We start from the raw sequence: 16,754 nt of genomic DNA on the forward strand, positions 1-16,754 counted from the left end.
TGGTTTGCACTAGACCTGACATAGCCCATACAGTTGGAGTTGTCAGTAGATACATGTCAGATCCAGGAAAGGAGCATTGGGAAGGTGTAAAATGGATATTGCGATATCTCAAAGGCACCTCAGGTATGGCACTTTGTTTTAAAAAGAGCAATATTATCTTACAAGGTTTTGTTGATGCAAATTTAGGCGGCGATCTGGATAATCGAAAAAGTACCACGGGCTATGTGTTCACCTTGGGTGGTACTGTTGTTAGTTGGATGTCCAGACTTCAGAAAAGTGTTGCTCTATCTACCACTGAAGCAGAGTACATGGAAATCTCAGAAGCTGGAAAAGAGATGATTTGGCTCAAGAATTTTCTTAAAGAGCTAGGTAAAGAGCAGGACAATTGTGAGCTTTTCAGCGATAGCTAGAGTGCAATTCATCTTGCCAAGAATCTAGTGTTTCATGCAAGATCGAAGCATATCCAGTTTAGGTATCATCATATCCGAGAGTTGATAAATGAAGGAACTCTTTCCCTACAGAAGATACCAGGATCAAAGAACCTGTCAGACATGTTGACCAAAGTTGTCGGTGTTGACAAACTGAGGCTGTGCACTGCCTCAGTTAGCCTTCAAGACTGATAGAGTGAAGGCGCCACCAGAGAATAGCAAATCTTTCTTTATTTTCTTTCTTGATGTAACATAGGTTTGAGGGGGAGATTGATAGGACCAAACCTATTGTTGTATGTGAAAGTAGACAAAACAAAAGAAAGAAAAATCAAAAAGAGATGAAAATATGATGTAAGCGCTTACATCGACATTCTTGTGATGTAAGCGCTTACCTCAGCATTCTTATGATATAAGCGCTTACATCGGCATTCTTATGATGTAAGTGTTTACCTCGGCACGGCATTCAAATGCCTATAAAAAGGGGTCTACATTTTTATTTGTAGAACATCCCATAACTTCTTCTTTCTCTCTTCAATTAATAAAGAGTTATTCTTTGTGTGGCCGTGGAGTAGGCAAAAATTGCCGAACCACGTAAATCTTGTCTTGTCTTGTGCAATTTATTGTTTCTCTCCTAAATATCTTTTTCCTTCTATTATCTTGACACGCTTCCTCAACATAGTTGACCCAATATGGCCATTAAAATTCCCTCCAATAAATAACCTTTTAGTAGATGGAATACGGCGCAAAATCTCGTCCAAACCCTCCTAAAAGTGCCTCTTAACATCCTCATCCAAGCCCGTTTGCGGCGCGTAAGCGCTAACTACATTGAGGGTGCACTCACCAATCACCAACTTAATAAACATTAGTCTATCGTTCACTCGCCTAACCTCCACCACAGACTTTGTAAGATCCATATCCACCAAGATACCCACTCCATTCTTACCCCTCACGACTCCAGAGTACCACAACTTATACCCGTCCGCATTCCTCGCCTTCGACCCTGCCCACCTAGTCTCCTGGACACAAGCTATATTAACCTTCCTCTTCTGGAGAATCTTTGCCAGCTCAATAGACTTACCCGTCAGCGTGCCTATGTTCAACAACCCGATCCTCAATCTACAAGCTCCCTATTTCCCCTTACCCTCCTTGCCTCTTGTCCCATCCACTGACCCCTTCCCCACCCCCCTTCTTACCCCCGGCACCCCACGAGGACATGACCTTACTCTACCATTCCAGACCACAGCCACTATACCTACGACAAACTCTAGAAAATATTAACACAGACCCAAACTAGAAAATAGCAGGTAGCAACTACAAGTGCTCTAATAATATGCTTAAAGTGATAATAAAACAGTACAAAGTCCGAAATTGATAAGATGTCATGTATATAACTTATAAGTATAACAAGAGAGTTCAACTCCAACAGTTAAACAAATTACATGAAACCAAATGATATTCATTCCAATACAAAAGAGTTCAACTCCAACAACTAAACAAATTACACGAATCCAAATGATATTCATTCCAATATATTTAGCTTATCCAAATATAAGCATTGTCTATTTGCCCTGGAACCAGCAACCCAAATCTTTTTCGCACACACACATATATATATATATATATATATTCTAGAGTTGCATATATGATATTCATTCCAATATATGCATTCTAGAGTTGCAATTTTAGTTTTCTTTTTTTTTTTTTGCTTCATTTTCTTTATGTTTTTCCTTTTCAAGTTCTCATATTGTAATGGGATCAACTAGCACCAGAGAAACGATGTCTTTGAAGTTATTTTTGGAAACAGTATAAGCATCTTCATCTTTATATACGAACTCACACATCCTAGCAAGGTTGAGCACTGGCATTAGCAGAACTTTTGGTACATCGGTAGGTTCTAGGCATCCTCGATTCAAATCCTTCCATTTATTCTCCAATATTTTCCTAATCTCTGTGCATGCTTCTTCCTTTGTGACACCATATTCGTTCATGTAACACTCGACACCTGTTACATCTCCTCTTTCTACTTCTCTCTGCATATCCATATAAAGAGCAACAATTATTAGAACACAAGAGCCAAAATTATTGTTTAAACTAAATGGTATGAACTATGATATTATAGGTGTCGTTTAATTCAACCCATATGTTTTAGTTTAGACCTAGATTTATTTGTGCAAAACCCATTAGAGTGTGAACCTCGAATTATGAACTCCTAACTCAAACAACGTGATGAATTTAATGAATTGGAACTTGAGTCTTGAACCCATTGAATTAGAATTTTAGATCCGTCTCTAACTGTGAAGCATCCAAAGGCCTTGAGAAAGCTTGCACAATAACTTTTGGTCGAACTCATAAATACTACTACAAGTAATAAGTATAAATTTGTTAAAATTTTGGGTTGAACTAAAAAAACTAGAAAACGTATTTCCTACTATGCTTGTTATTCCAATATTTAAGGTTGAATTAAAAAATCTACTTATATAGTATACCTCATGCGAAACAACATCATTCGATAATCTACCAATGATAGAGGAAGCAACGAGAACTGGAGGTTCACTTGCAATCCAATCGTATGCCTCCTTCATTGCTTCATTTCCCATGCCTAACCAAGAGGCAGCCGTAAGATATGGGATAGTGCTAGATCGAATTCCATTCTTCACATACTGTTCCATTGTTGGGACTATATTCCCATGATACCATTCGGCTTCTTGAAAATAAGCCCTCGTCAACTTTTTCTTCTGAAAGGTACAAGAGTAAAACCTCATGAACAACGTAGATCGAACGTTGGCAATTTAATCAACTATTTTTGCTGTAGATGACATGCGAACAATAAATGATACATATTATTTAAAGTGACACTGCTTAACAACTTTCAATTGTTGGTTCAATGGTCAAGCCTTTGATTTAGATAGTAAAAGTCTGTGGCTCGATCCTCGTTGTGTACTCGTACCTACCTACCCGATGAAATAAGAAGTATAAACCAATGGAACAAATGTTGTGATATGCAATGAAAAAGGCAACAACAATTTTATTTAACATCTTATAGATGCTCCATTAAGAAATACCCTCTCCTTGAATTTACAATTTTTATTTATGCTGGTTTGCTGCTACTGTACTCGGCTTTTCATATTAGCCATCTCCCCAAACTCCTTTGGGTCATTGGCCATGCATCAATAAACTGTGACATTGCTTACTGAAATTTCTGTGTATGCCCTGCATGAATCATCCTTAAAAAGTTTAATTTACTGATTAGCTATTCGCCACTTAATTACCGTAGTTATAGAATAGTTGACTCGAAATGACTTGTTATGATCACTTGCCAACTCTTTCTCCACTTCACTGTAAACATCTAGAAGTGCACGGTAAAAAGGCTTCATATATGACGGTAACTGTTCCACAGCATCGATGTTCCACCTACGTTTACGTCAGAAGGTGAGGTTATTAATAAAATACTTATTTACTGTCCAAGTTATTACATGGCAAAACTAAAGCCGTAAGTTACAAAAAAAAATTGCATTACCTTTCTATTGAATTCGTGAGGAGAGTAAGTTCATCTAGTGTTCCATAGGTGTCATAGATATCATCAGTAACAGAAACGAAGCAAAGCATTTTGGTAAGTATGTTTCTGGAAAACCTATACTGGGGCTCAAAGTACATACCCAAACTCCAGAAGTACAACTCAACTATTCTGTCTCTTGCAAAAGGTAATGCTTTTGCCAAGTCCAATTCTTTCCACCACCTAAAAAATGTAAAGTTTGATCTGAAAATTGATGTATTCTTTTAAAAATAATTCAATGTTGTGATGTTAATTAGTAAATTACCTTGTGATATCACATAGTTCCCTTTTATGCATTTTCTGCAATATGTTGAAGTCCAATTTTGCGAAATTTAGTAACACTTCATCACATGATTTATCTTCTTGGTAAAACGATATGTATTTCCTCGCTGCTACTATCACCATAGTATAGTTGATTGGATACTTTAGTGCATTCCTGACTTGCATCGCAAGAGAATTGCTCAATGTAGGCAACAATAGCTTCAAATGAGTGGTGGTGAAATTATCTGCTTCGTCCAATATTTCTTCACCGTGTACTCTGAATTGTGCTGCCTCAAACAAGCTCAACAATCCTTGCACGTCACTAACCAATGCTTTCTTGTAATTTCCTTTGTCGTCAGCGAACTTCCTAAAAGCATCTGCTTCAATTCATCATATTTTATGAGGTCAGCGTCTAAAACTTAAACTCTTTTCAACAAAAACTCGAGTAACAATTGCATACCAGATGAGACATAATAACCGTGTTGCCTAAGTAATCGAAACCGTAGAGCAACAAGATGAAGGTCAGTTTCATCAGCTTCACCATTCAATTCTTCATAACAGCTATAGATACAGGCCAGTGACTCCTCAATCTCATGTTCAAAATGGTACGCTACTCCAAGACATTGGATTGCGCTTATCAGGTTCAGATTTTGCAATGATTTGGAAGGAGCCATCACTAGCATTTTTCTTACTTCTTCCTTTAGGTGCTCATGCTGTTTCTTTTCCCATTCATTGGCTCCCTGTGCGAGTAAATAAATATAACTTTTTATTATATCATTGTGCTCTCAATTATTTATTGTTGAGACATAATTAAGTAAATAAAAGTGAACGCTCTAACAGTTTAAGCTTTTAGATGAGATGATTATACATTTTAACATGGTATCATAATAGTAAGACATCTTGAGTTCAAGTCTCACTACATCCATTATCGAAAAAGAATTTTCACGTTCTTGGTCTAAGAAAAAAAATCAAACCACACATGAGGGGCATGTTAAAACACAATTAAATAAATAAAAGCATGCCCTCTCTAACAATTTAAGGTATTTGATAAAATATTTAGTCACATACTTCAACATTTACAAACAGATGAATCAATAGAATTGCGTCAACTGAAAATAAATGAGCAAAGACATATCTAGTAGTGTGTTAAAAACAAGAAGAATATGCGCAAAAAAAAAAAAAAAAGAACGAGGTTCTTAAAATACAAATTTACCGAGAGATGAGCATAGGCAAGAAAATGGTCTCCCCAAACAGTAGGATGATGATTGTCACACCGCCGTTTAACTTCTCCAGAACTCCTATCCATTTTTCTTCTTCTTTTAACGGAGTTCTTGTCTAGAAAACTAGAAATTAAGAGAACTGAATTTTAAGAAATTCTGTTCAAGTTAGAAGTTCACATAGACATGAGTATATTTATAAAGCTTTAAAAATTGAACTCCTACTAGTGATGACGCTTTAAGGGCCAGTTGAGTGATCGTCTAATGTAAAATATTAGTGGTCCTTATGTTTCACGTTGTGTGTTTTTACCTTATTTTTTTATTGGAATAATGCATAAAATCCACCTCATCCTATGACCCATTTACCAACTACACACTTTTTTTTTTTGGGTCTTATTACCCCTAAACTTATTTTTATCATAATTGATTTAACATTATATGTTCAATTAAATCCGACACGTCAAATCAATTATGTTAAAAATAATGTTAAATCAATTGATTTAACAACATATAATGTTAAATCAATTATGGTAAAAATAAGTTCAGGAGGGTAATAGGACCCCCGAAAAGAAAAGGTGTGTAGTTGGTAAATGGGTCATAGGATGGGGTGGATTTTATGCATTATCCCTTTTATTATTTGTTAAAAAAGAAAGGTACTTTTTTGATTTGGTAAATTTTTAGTTCTAAAATTTTTAAAATTTTCTTATATGAATAAAATGAATATTAAAGACCACAAATTTCAAAGAAAAATTTTAGCACATTACACACATTTATAATTTATACAGATCCAAAAATCTGTCTCACTTTCTTAAACTCCATATCTATTTTTCGTTGTATTTTGCTAAAAGTAGTCGAAACTAAGAGATGTGAATTACTCAAAGAAATTCTGTTCAAGTTACGAGAGTACACAAAGACATGAGTCTACTTATAAAGCTTTTAAATGGTTGTGGTGACAATTTAGCGTCCAACCGCTTGATCCCTCTGTTGTAAAAATATATAATCCCTTCTTAAAAAGGTTGCTTTTTATTAGATCATTTAAAGAAGATTGCACATTCTTATTTTTTTAATGGAAAGCTTTTACGGTCACACAAATACTACGGTATTTTAAGGCGCCAAATTTTAAAAAAATTTCTCTTTCTATTAAACTTTATATCAAGTCAAATTAAGACAAACAAAATTGAAATGGAGGGAATATAATATTTTGTTTATATATAAAAAAAAATTTCTTCTCCAAATAGAATCTTCATGTTTTTAAGATGCATTTAACTTTTAAAAAAAAAAGTTAAACTTTTGCGAATCTAAAAAGATTTTTCAAATATCCTATATTTAGTGGCACTATTCAAATATCCGGTTAGATTGCGATCAATACTTATCATATTAATATATTATGATTGCCTTTACCATTTTAGTGGGGCATTTGCATCTATACCCGCTTTTTGTGTCACGTTTTAACTTGTGCCCGCTTTGCAAAAAAAATTGCAAGCGTACCCGCTTTTTCGTATAACTTCAGCACACAGGGCTGAAGTAGCAAAGGCAATCACGCAAAACTTCAGCATTCTAGTAGACGAGCCTGAAGTTTTTGTTCTCTATTTGCATTGTTGAAGTTTTTCTTTTTGGAACTAGCGAACTTCAACTCTAAAGCTAAAGTTTTTGTTTTGTAACTGGCGAACTTCAACTCTTACTTCAAGAGGACAACTATTTAGAAACGCTTCTAATGGTTTTGGTTTTCAAGTGAATGAAATAGCAAATAGCTCAACTCGAACAACAAATAAGATAGTGATTTATCACGTTACTCTTGATCCTGATAGTATTTTTAGGCTTTATACACACAGTTTTGAAGGAAGAGATGAATCGAGCTTGAAAATCAATTGGTCATCGCTACAAAATCAATGCCAAACCAGGGGATTCTGTGGTGTAAACAGTTATTGTACTGCAAGAAATGGCAGCAGCAGCACAAGTGCTTGTTCTTGCTTATTAGGATTTTTATATGTCAACCATGAAATAAAATTCCAAGGATGCTATCGGGGATTTGTTTATGAAGAGTCTTGTGGAAGCAGCAACTCCACCTTATTGGCCTACAATCTCACCATGATTCAACACTTGAAGAAGAAGAAGAAGAAGAAGAAGAAGAAGAAGAAGAAGAAGAAGAAGAAGAAGAAGAAGAAGAAGAAGAAGAAGAAGAAGAAGAAGGAGAACGAGGAGGAGAAAGGAGGCTGAAGTTATTTAAAAAGTGGGTACAAGTTAAAAGTTTTTTAAAAAATGGGTATACGTTAAATGGGGGCGACCAAATATGGCGCCCCGTGAAATTTTTACATTTGGGGCATTTGCATCTATACCCGCTTTTTGTGTCATGTTTTAACTTGTGTCCGCTTTGCAAAAATTGCAAGCGTGCCCGCTTTTTCGCATAACTTCAGCATACGGGACTGAAGTAGCAAAGGCAATCACGCAAAACTTCAGCATTCTAGTAGATGGGTTTCAAGTTTTTGTTCTCTATTTTCATTGATGAAGTTTTTGTTTTTGTAACTGGCGAACTTCAGCTCTAGAGCTGAAGTTTTTGTTTTTGTAACTGGCGAACTTCAGCTCTAGAGCTGATGTTTTTGTTTTGTAACTGGCGAACTTCAGCTCTAAAGCTGAAGTTTTCGTTTTTGTAACTGGCGAACTTCAACTCTAGAGCTGAAGTTTTTGTTTTGTAACTGACGAACTTCAGCTCTAACTTCAAGAGGCCAACTGTTTAGAAATGCTTCTAATGGTTTTGGTTTTCAAGTGAATGAAATAGCAAATAGCTCAACTCGAACAACAAATAAGACAGTGATTTATCGCGCTACTCTTGATCCTGATAGTATTTTTAGGCTTTATACACACAGTTTTGAAGGAAGAGATGAATCAAGCTTGGAAATCAATTGGTCATCGCTACAAAATCAATGCCAAGCCAAGGAATTCTGTGGTGTAAACAGTTATTGTACTGCAAGAAATGGCAGCAGCGCATGTGCTTGTTCTTGCTTACCAGGATTGTTATATGTAAACCATTAAATGAAATTCCAAGGATGCTATCGGGGATTTGTTTATGAAGATTCTTGTAGAAGCAGCAACTCTACCTTATTGGCCTACAATCTCGAGTGTGTACTTGGATGTTGAAACACAAGAAGAAGAAGAAGAAGAAGAAGAAGAAGAAGAAGAAGAAGAAGAAGAAGAAGAAGAAGAAGAAGAAGAAGAAGAAGAAGAAGAAGAAGGAGAAGAAGGAGAAGGAGGAGGAGAAGAAGGAGGAGAAAGATGGCTGAGGTTATTTAAAAAGTGGGTACAGTTAAAAGTTTTTTAAAAAATGAGTATAGGTTAAATGGGGGCGATCAAATAGGGCGCCCCGTGCAATTTTTACATTTGGGACATTTGCATCTATACCTGCTTTTTGTGTCACATTTTAACTTGTGCCCGCTTTGAAAAAAATTGCAAGCGTACCCGCTTTTTTGCATAACTTCAGCATACGGGGCTGAAGTAGCAAAGGTAATCACGCAAACTTAAGCATTCTAGTAAACAGGCTTAAAGTTTTTGTTTTCTATTTGCATTGCTGAAGTTTTTGTTTTTGTAACTGGAGAACTTCAGCTGTAGAGCTGAAGTTTTTGTTTTTGTAACTGGCGAAATTCAGCTCTAGAGCTGAAGTTTTTGTTTTGTAACTAGCGAACTTTAGCTCTAGAGCTGAAGTTTTTGTTTTTGTAACTGACGAACTTCAGTTCTAGAGCTGAAGTTTTTGTTTTATAACTGGCGGACTTCAGCTATAGAGCTGAAGTTTTTGTTTTTGTAACTAACGAATTTCAGTTCTAGAGCTGAAGTTTTTATTTTGTAACTGGCAAACTTCAGCTTTTACTTCAAGAGGCCAACTGTTTAGAAATGCTTCTAATGGTTTTGGTTTCCAAGTGAATGAAATAACAAATAGCTCAACTCAAACAACAAATAAGACAGTAATTTATCGCGCTACTCTTGATCCTGATGGTATTTTTAGGTTTTATACACACAATTTTGAAGGAAGAGATGAATCGAGCTTGGAAATCAATTGGTCATCGCTACAAAATCAATGCCAAGCCAGGGGATTCTATGGTGTAAACAGTTATTGTACTGCAAGAAATGACAACAGCAGCACAAGTGCTTGTTCTTGCTTACGTGGATTTTTATATGTCAACCATGAAATGAAATTCCAAGGATGCTATCGGGGGTTTGTTTATAAAGAGTCTTGTGGAAGCAACAACTCTACCTTATTGGCCTACAATCTCACTATGACTCAACACTTAAACACCAGAAAGAAGAAGAAGAAGAAGAAAATGAAGGAGGAGGAGGAGGAGAAAGGAGGATGAAAATATTTAAAAGTGGGTACAAGTTAAAAGTTTTAAAAAAATTGGTATATGTTAAATAAGGGCGACCAAATAGAACGCCTCGTACAATTTTTATATTTTAGTGGCACTGTTCAAATAGACAAAATATCACATTTTTTTATTGCAATTGGTACACCTGTCCTATCAGTATGCCTTTAATTTTAGTACAAGTACTAGGTGGGAATAGAACGGGCCCAACATGTAAAACAAAGAAATACGAACCAACAGTTCTTCTAGGGAGAAATTCAAAAACTGTTATATTTACAAGTGGTCATTCAAATATAGCCACAATTTTAAAACTAATCAAAATTTAATTATTTTTCATGCAAAGATAAATCTGAACAAAAATAATATTCAAAATTCGGAAAAATACTCCAGTATAATATACTGAAATTCCAGTATAATATACTGGTCCAGCATAATGTACTGGAAGAATGGAGTACCAGTGCTCCATTCTCCAATATATTATATTGGAACTTTCCGCGTGTTGGAGTTCCAACATAATATTCTGGAAATTCATACACAGTTGCACCGATCTCAAGTATATTATGCTGGAACTTTCCGTATTGCAGCAAAATAGTGGCTTTTTTCAATGACTTTACAAACGCTGGCTATTTTTGAATGGCCAGTCCGCAAACTGGTTACCCCGTGCTATTTTTACGTTCGGGAGAAATTAAAAAATAGCTACATTTACATGTGATCATTTAAAATATAGCTACGGTTTCAAAGTAATCGGAATTTAGCTACTTTTCATGTAAAGATAAATCTGAACGAAAATACTGTTCAAAATCTGGAAAAATACTCCAGTATAATATACTGGAGTTCCAGTATAATATACCGGTCCAGCATAATATACTGAAAAATGGAGTACCGGTGCTCCAATTTCCAGTATATTATACTGGAACGTTCCGTGTGTTGGAGTTCCAGCATAATATACTGGAAGTTCATGCACAGGTACACCGATCTCAAGTATATTATGCTGGAACTTTCCGTATTGCAGCAAAATAGTGACTATTTTTCAATGAATTTATAAATGCTGACTATTTTTGAATGATTAATCCGCAAACTGACTACCCATACAATTTTTACGTTCTTCTACGATCTGCTTTCATCAAGATATCAATTATAAAGAGGCAACTAATTGATCCCTTAGCTTCATTTTCGTTATTGTCAAATTATTATCTTCTCTTGTCTCACGATAAGACAGATGAGACCTCCTTTATCTTCTTTTTTCCTCCTTTTATTTTCCTAGGTCTTAGCCGAAATATATCTAGTACTACAACGTTTTTTTTTTCTGAAAATTTTAGTATCAAAGTATTCATTTTAATCAAAACATTCTTATATAGGATAATTTATACTTAATTCCAAACATTGTTATATACTTCATAGCATTACCTGGCATGCAAAAACGATAATTGTATGTTGCTTCAATCAATAAATATATTTATATGTAAGAAGAAAAAGTTACTGAAAAATAGCAATTTATATCAAAATAATTTAAGTATTTTCTTAAGGAAATCATTTGTAAAAGATGGTTAAAATTTTAATTGTTTCTAAATTTTATACATTAAAACTTCTGACATGATTCAAATAATATATATTCGATAAATAAAATTGCTTTTAAAATCTTAAATAAGTAAATATTAGGAAAATTAACACATAAAATAATTATAGTTGTGACATAATTTAAGAAAATATAATTTAAACAACCAAGAAAATATTTTCGTATGAAAAGGAAAATAAAGGATCACAATTGATCTTGCACGCTAAAATTTTCCTTGTACGATATAGATACAAAATATTTATATGAAAATTATACAATATTTTTTGTCCTTGGTTGAAAAGAAACTTTACTTTTTTATATTCTCTTCTTTTTTAATATAATTTTAACCTTATTTAGTTGATTTCGAACTTCTAAATATTAGGTAATATTTAAAATTTTATTTGATTTTAAAGTCCTAACTATTAGGAAAGTAACTTAAATTATATATTTGTCAAATGTGAAACTTATTTTTGAAAGTTAAAAAAGACGAACTACATTTCAGTAAGGGCGTTCATATTTTTAATATATTTGAAAATTGTTGGATTATATTATTTTTTCTAATAATTAATTCATAGACTTAATTATTATTTTTATTATAATAGCAACTCATTAGATTTTGTTGATTAAAGTTCTTAATATTAGCACATTCCAGATTTTAAATATTGAACTGTAACAAGAAAAAATGACAATTATGTCAAGGATACTAATATAAAGAAATAATTCATATAAGGTAATTTAAATTTAAATTATTTTTAAAGTAACACAAAAAATAAATTAGCCCAGATAGTTTCCATGTTCCCCTACATTTCTTACCAATTGAGCGTGCATGTATTGGGTGAGTTTATTAAAGTGTTTAATTAATAGAATTTTAGTTAATGTTAAAATCCTATATATTAAGAATTTAATATGGAATGATTACAGTTATATAAATAATTTAAATAAGGTAAAATATTAATTGATTTTGAACTCCTAAATATTAAACTTCATTCATAATTTAAATCGGAAACTATGTCCTAAATATTATAAAAATAATTTGAATTATTATTTTGTCCAATGTAAAATTTATTTTTAAAGGGTAAAAAAGGCGAACGCTATTTTGCTAAGGGCCTTTGTGTTTTTAATATATTATAGATTTAAAACTTTTTCAGAAATGCTACAGTTGGTATGGAAAATATTTTTAGTTTCCATGTTTGGTTGATCAAAATATTTTAAACAAAGGAAATATGTTCCTTAAAAATTAAAAAAATGACTTTCTTGATGACCCCGCACCGCATCGCCCTAGCTCCATCCTAAAAGAAATCTTATCCGCAAAGGAAACTTTTCGCTGAAGAACCTCAAAGATGAAAAAAAAAAGCATGAGTTGGGAAAATGAATGGTTACAGTTTTACCATAAATTTACAATAATAGGAAAAGATCACGTCCTATACTATTTTTGCGACACTTTTTTTATAGAAAAATGAATGATTTGGTCAATTAGTTTCATATGTTGGTATATACATGCGTTTTTCTTTTCTTAGTAGATATCTTTTATGCTAGATCACGTCCATAAATTTCAGCTAGATTATGTCCTCTGGAATTTTTTTTAAATATATTTCTAAAAGAACAATAACTTTTAAAATTTGGTACCAATTTAATTTAATTTTTTTATTTTACCCTTATTTCTATAGCTTGCTTTAGATTATAAATTTCAAAAAAAAAATCTTAAATTTTGTATGTATTCAAATTTTGCGACATCAAATGAAACGGAGATAATACTTATTTAGTGGCGCTATTCAAATATCACGCTAGATTATGTTCAGTACTTGTCATATCAATATTTAGTGGCTTTACTCAAATATCACGTTTTGCAATTGGTACTTGTCCCGTCAATTTGCCTTTATTTTAGGAGGAATTTGCATCTATACCCGTTTTTTGGGTCACGTTTTAACTTATACCCGTTTTGCAAAAAAAATTGCAAGCGTACCTACTTTTCACTTAAACTTCAGGCATACGGACCTGAAGTAGTAAAAGCAATCACGCAAACTTCAGCATTGTAGTAGACGAGCCTGAAGTTGTTTGTAATTGTTGAACTTAAGCATTCTACTAGCTGAAGTTTTGTTCTCTATTTGTTCAACTTCAGCATGTTTTAGCTGAAGTTTTGTCCTGGATTCAATAGTTTTGTCGTAAAGCTTTTTCAAAAACTTCAGCAAAAGATTATGAAGTTATTTAGTTCATTTGTAAAAATTTCAGCACTAAATAAGCTGAAGTTTTGTCCTGGATTCATTAGTTCTATCATAAAGCTTTTTAAAAAAACTTCAGCAGAAGATGATGAAGTTATTTAATTCATTTGTAAAAACTTCAACACAAAATAAGCTGAAGTTTTTGTCCTACAGTCGTACTAGCAAAAGTTTTGTTCTCTATTTGCTGGACTTCAGCATATTTTAGCTGAAGTTTTTCGCATAAACTTAGTGTTGGCTGAAGTGTTTGTTTGTAATTGTTGAACTTAAGCATTCTACTAGCTCAAGTTTTGTTCTATATTTGTTGAACATCACCATGTTTTAACTGAAGTTTTCTCTATATCTAGACATAAGTCTCAACTCTCAACTATAATCTAATGTAAAGATGCGCAATAGTTCTTCTTCCTCCTGTCTCCCTAACAATCTGAACACCTATTGAATACAAAACTATGAATTTAGGGATAGAAATTTAAATTCTGCAATAGCTTTAACAATGTTAGCTTCTAGCTTCGTGGACAGTGAGCTTCTTTGGATGATCAATTTAGTTACTATGAGCAAATCAACAGTAAAATATACTACAAATTACAAAAAAATGAAGAGTAGAAAGCAAAAGAGGAAGAAAGAAGCACACAAGTAGCAGGAAGAAGGAGGTGCCTGAAGTTGTAAAAATTAGGGTATAGATTAAATAATTTTAAAAATATGGATATAGGTTAAATGGGGGTGCCCTGTGAAATTTTTACTTATTTTAGTACTAGCTAGATAGGAATAACATGGGCCCTAACTGCAGGGCCGACTCCGAGGCCTAAGTTATTAAGGCAATGGCCTTATAAGACCCCCAAATTAGGGAGAAAGTGCACAGTTAGCCACTAATAAGACATGTATTTACTTTTAAAGCCACTGTTTAAAATGTCTTTAGTCTTTAGCCATAGCTTTAATAAAGTTTACCTGCCCAGACGAAAATACCCTTTTGCTCAGAGAGTTCAGGACCAAGTGTTCTTAACTTATGAGCTTGTTACTATTAGTTCAGGACTAGCTGTCCTTAATTTATGAGCTTGTAAATCTAAGTTTAGGATTACTTGTCCTTAACTTTTGAACTTGTAACTCTAAATTCAGGACTACATGTCCTTAACTTTTGAACTTGCAACTTGAAGTTCAGGACTACCTGCCCTTAATTTCTGTGCTTGTAACTCTAAGTTAAGGACTACCTGTCCTTAATTTCTGTGCTTGTAACTCTAAGTTAAGGACCAAGTGTCCTTAATTTTTGAACTTCCAACTCTAAGTTCAGGACCAAGTGTCCTTAACTTATGAGCTTGTTACTGTAAGTTCAGGACTAGTTGTCCTTAATTTATGAGCTTGTAAGTCTAAGTTAAGGACTACTTGTCCTTAGTTTTTGAACTTGTAACTCTAAGTTCAGGACTACATGTCCTTAACTTTTGAACTTGTAATTCTAAGATCAGGACTACATGTCCTTAATTTGTGTGCTTGTAACTCTAAGTTAAGGACTATCTGTCCTTAATTTATGTGCTTGTAACTCTAAGTTAAGGACCAAATCCTTTCAACAACACATGCATCAACAAGAATCAGAACTCCACCTACAGAGAGTGGGTGAATTCTCGTTCAAATGGTCTAACGCATTATGCTGTGACCTTTCACATTTACCTTTTTCTTTAAATTTCAATAAAAGTGACATTCCGATAGAAAGCAAACCAGAATGAAAAAAAAAGGAAGAAAGAAAACGAAAAACGAGTAGGTATCAAACTTGAGAGAGAGAAGCGAGGGTTTGGGAAGAAAAGCAATGGAAGAAAGGGTAAAAATGCCTTTTCATATTAATTTTAATAGAGTAGTGGCTATTTTTGCTCAACATTAGAATTACTGGATAAAAAATAAATACCACCTCAAACAGTGGCTACCCCACACCATTTCTACCCAAATTAGTAAGGCCTCATTCTTCTGAAAGTGAACTTTAATTTTAATTTATTGAAAAAATAATGAATGTTTTAAAATAAAAATATACTATCTTTATATAAAAAGTGGTTAACTAGTGATCATTTAGTAATTTATATTTTTGTCATCAGTATACTTTTTCTTTTTTTCTCCAATACTATATTTAAAGTATATACTTTGTATTTTCATATTAAACTGTCTATTCTCTCAATAATAACATAAAGAACATTGAATAAATTAAATTTCACATAATTTTTTAATTCTTTCTCATGATTTTAAGCGTCAGAGGAGTGAAATTATATTTTAATATCAAGTAATTCAGCTTCTAAAATCATGTTTTATTATTTTCAATGGCTATTATCTTTATTTTTTTTTTGAAATTTTACATTTTTTGTTTTTACCTAATATAGGTACTGTTTTTATATTATATATTGCTTTCAAATTTAAATTTGTCAACTAGAAAATATCAATAATATTGCTTAATCAAATAATTAAAAAAAGAGAAAGAAAAAGAGGGATTGAAACATTAATACAACCTCAATATGGATCTCTTGAAATAATTTTTCAAAAAAGGTTAAATAGATTGATTGTATTATTAATTGATAAAGAATTATTAGAAGAAATTGATTATAAAATAATTTACCACTTTACATCTCAAACAAGTTAGGAAAATAAACTTTACATAAAAATATATATGACTTTTAAATATAATAAAAAAAACAAGAAAAATTAAGGCCTTTAAATAATATTTGGCTTTAGGCCCCAATATATTAAGCCGTCCCTGCATTAAGTAATTCATGTTGGCTAAAGTCAACCAACTAAAATAAAACGTGGTAAGTTAGCAAAATAGACATTACACCTATATATGATTAAAACGTTTATGGATTGCCTTTATTATTGACAAGGGAAGTCGCAGAACATGCCGACTAAACTTTTTATTCCCCGACCACTCTACAAGATGCGCATAAACACAAGATCTAGAAGCTCACTCTAGAAGATGCCTAAAACTCAATTTAGTTATTCGGCTCGCAACTAAATATTTATATATATTTAATAGATTTCCTAATACATACTCCGTACCCATAATATTTAACTTTTAAAAAAATATTTTTGATGAGAAATAATAGTGAGCAGGAGCATACGTAGAATTTCTTGTAAGCGACGTCGACATCTAACAAAATAGATGAACAATCCAATATAAGAACATTTGTGTACTACAAAAATACAATTT

The 16,754-nt window shown here is 33.0% G+C and overlaps 1 protein-coding gene across 3 annotated transcripts; it reads right to left on the reverse strand.

Moving 5' to 3' along the window:
* Nucleotides 1-2,108: 2,108 nt before the first annotated feature.
* On the reverse strand, nt 2,109-5,656 carry LOC107828058 (sesquiterpene synthase 15b-like). Of its 3 annotated transcripts, XM_075223399.1 has the most exons (8): nt 5,456-5,656; nt 4,703-4,982; nt 4,247-4,622; nt 4,085-4,164; nt 3,946-3,979; nt 3,698-3,839; nt 2,915-3,163; nt 2,109-2,458 (listed from the first exon to the last, which is right to left on the reverse strand). In XM_075223399.1, the coding sequence occupies exons 1-8, from the start codon at nt 5,546-5,548 to the stop codon at nt 2,168-2,170; spliced, it is 1,545 nt and encodes a 514-aa protein (XP_075079500.1). In that variant the 5' UTR covers nt 5,549-5,656; the 3' UTR covers nt 2,109-2,167. The 3 variants fall into 3 exon arrangements, with proteins under 3 accessions (XP_075079500.1, XP_075079499.1, XP_016510791.2); XM_075223398.1 differs by having other exon boundaries at nt 3,946-4,164; nt 5,456-5,654; XM_016655305.2 differs by having other exon boundaries at nt 3,946-4,164; nt 4,247-4,619; nt 5,456-5,650.
* Nucleotides 5,657-16,754: the final 11,098 nt, after the last annotated feature.

The sequence above is a fragment of the Nicotiana tabacum genome, chromosome 10 (assembly GCF_000715075.1).
Source record: "Nicotiana tabacum cultivar K326 chromosome 10, ASM71507v2, whole genome shotgun sequence".
Classification (NCBI taxonomy): Eukaryota; Viridiplantae; Streptophyta; class Magnoliopsida; order Solanales; family Solanaceae; genus Nicotiana; species Nicotiana tabacum.

Excerpts from the sequence above, each read along its gene's own strand:
- LOC107828058 (XM_075223398.1), bottom strand. The coding sequence starts at position 5,548 with ATGGATAGGAGTTCTGGAGAAGTTAAACGGCGGTGTGACAATCATCAT. Across the intron at positions 3,164-3,697 it reads TCAACTATTCTATAACTACG|AAGAAAAAGTTGACGAGGGC; the intron begins GTAATTAAGTGG and ends TGTACCTTTCAG. Across the intron at positions 2,459-2,914 it reads ATGATGTTGTTTCGCATGAG|AGAGAAGTAGAAAGAGGAGA; the intron begins GTATACTATATA and ends ATGGATATGCAG.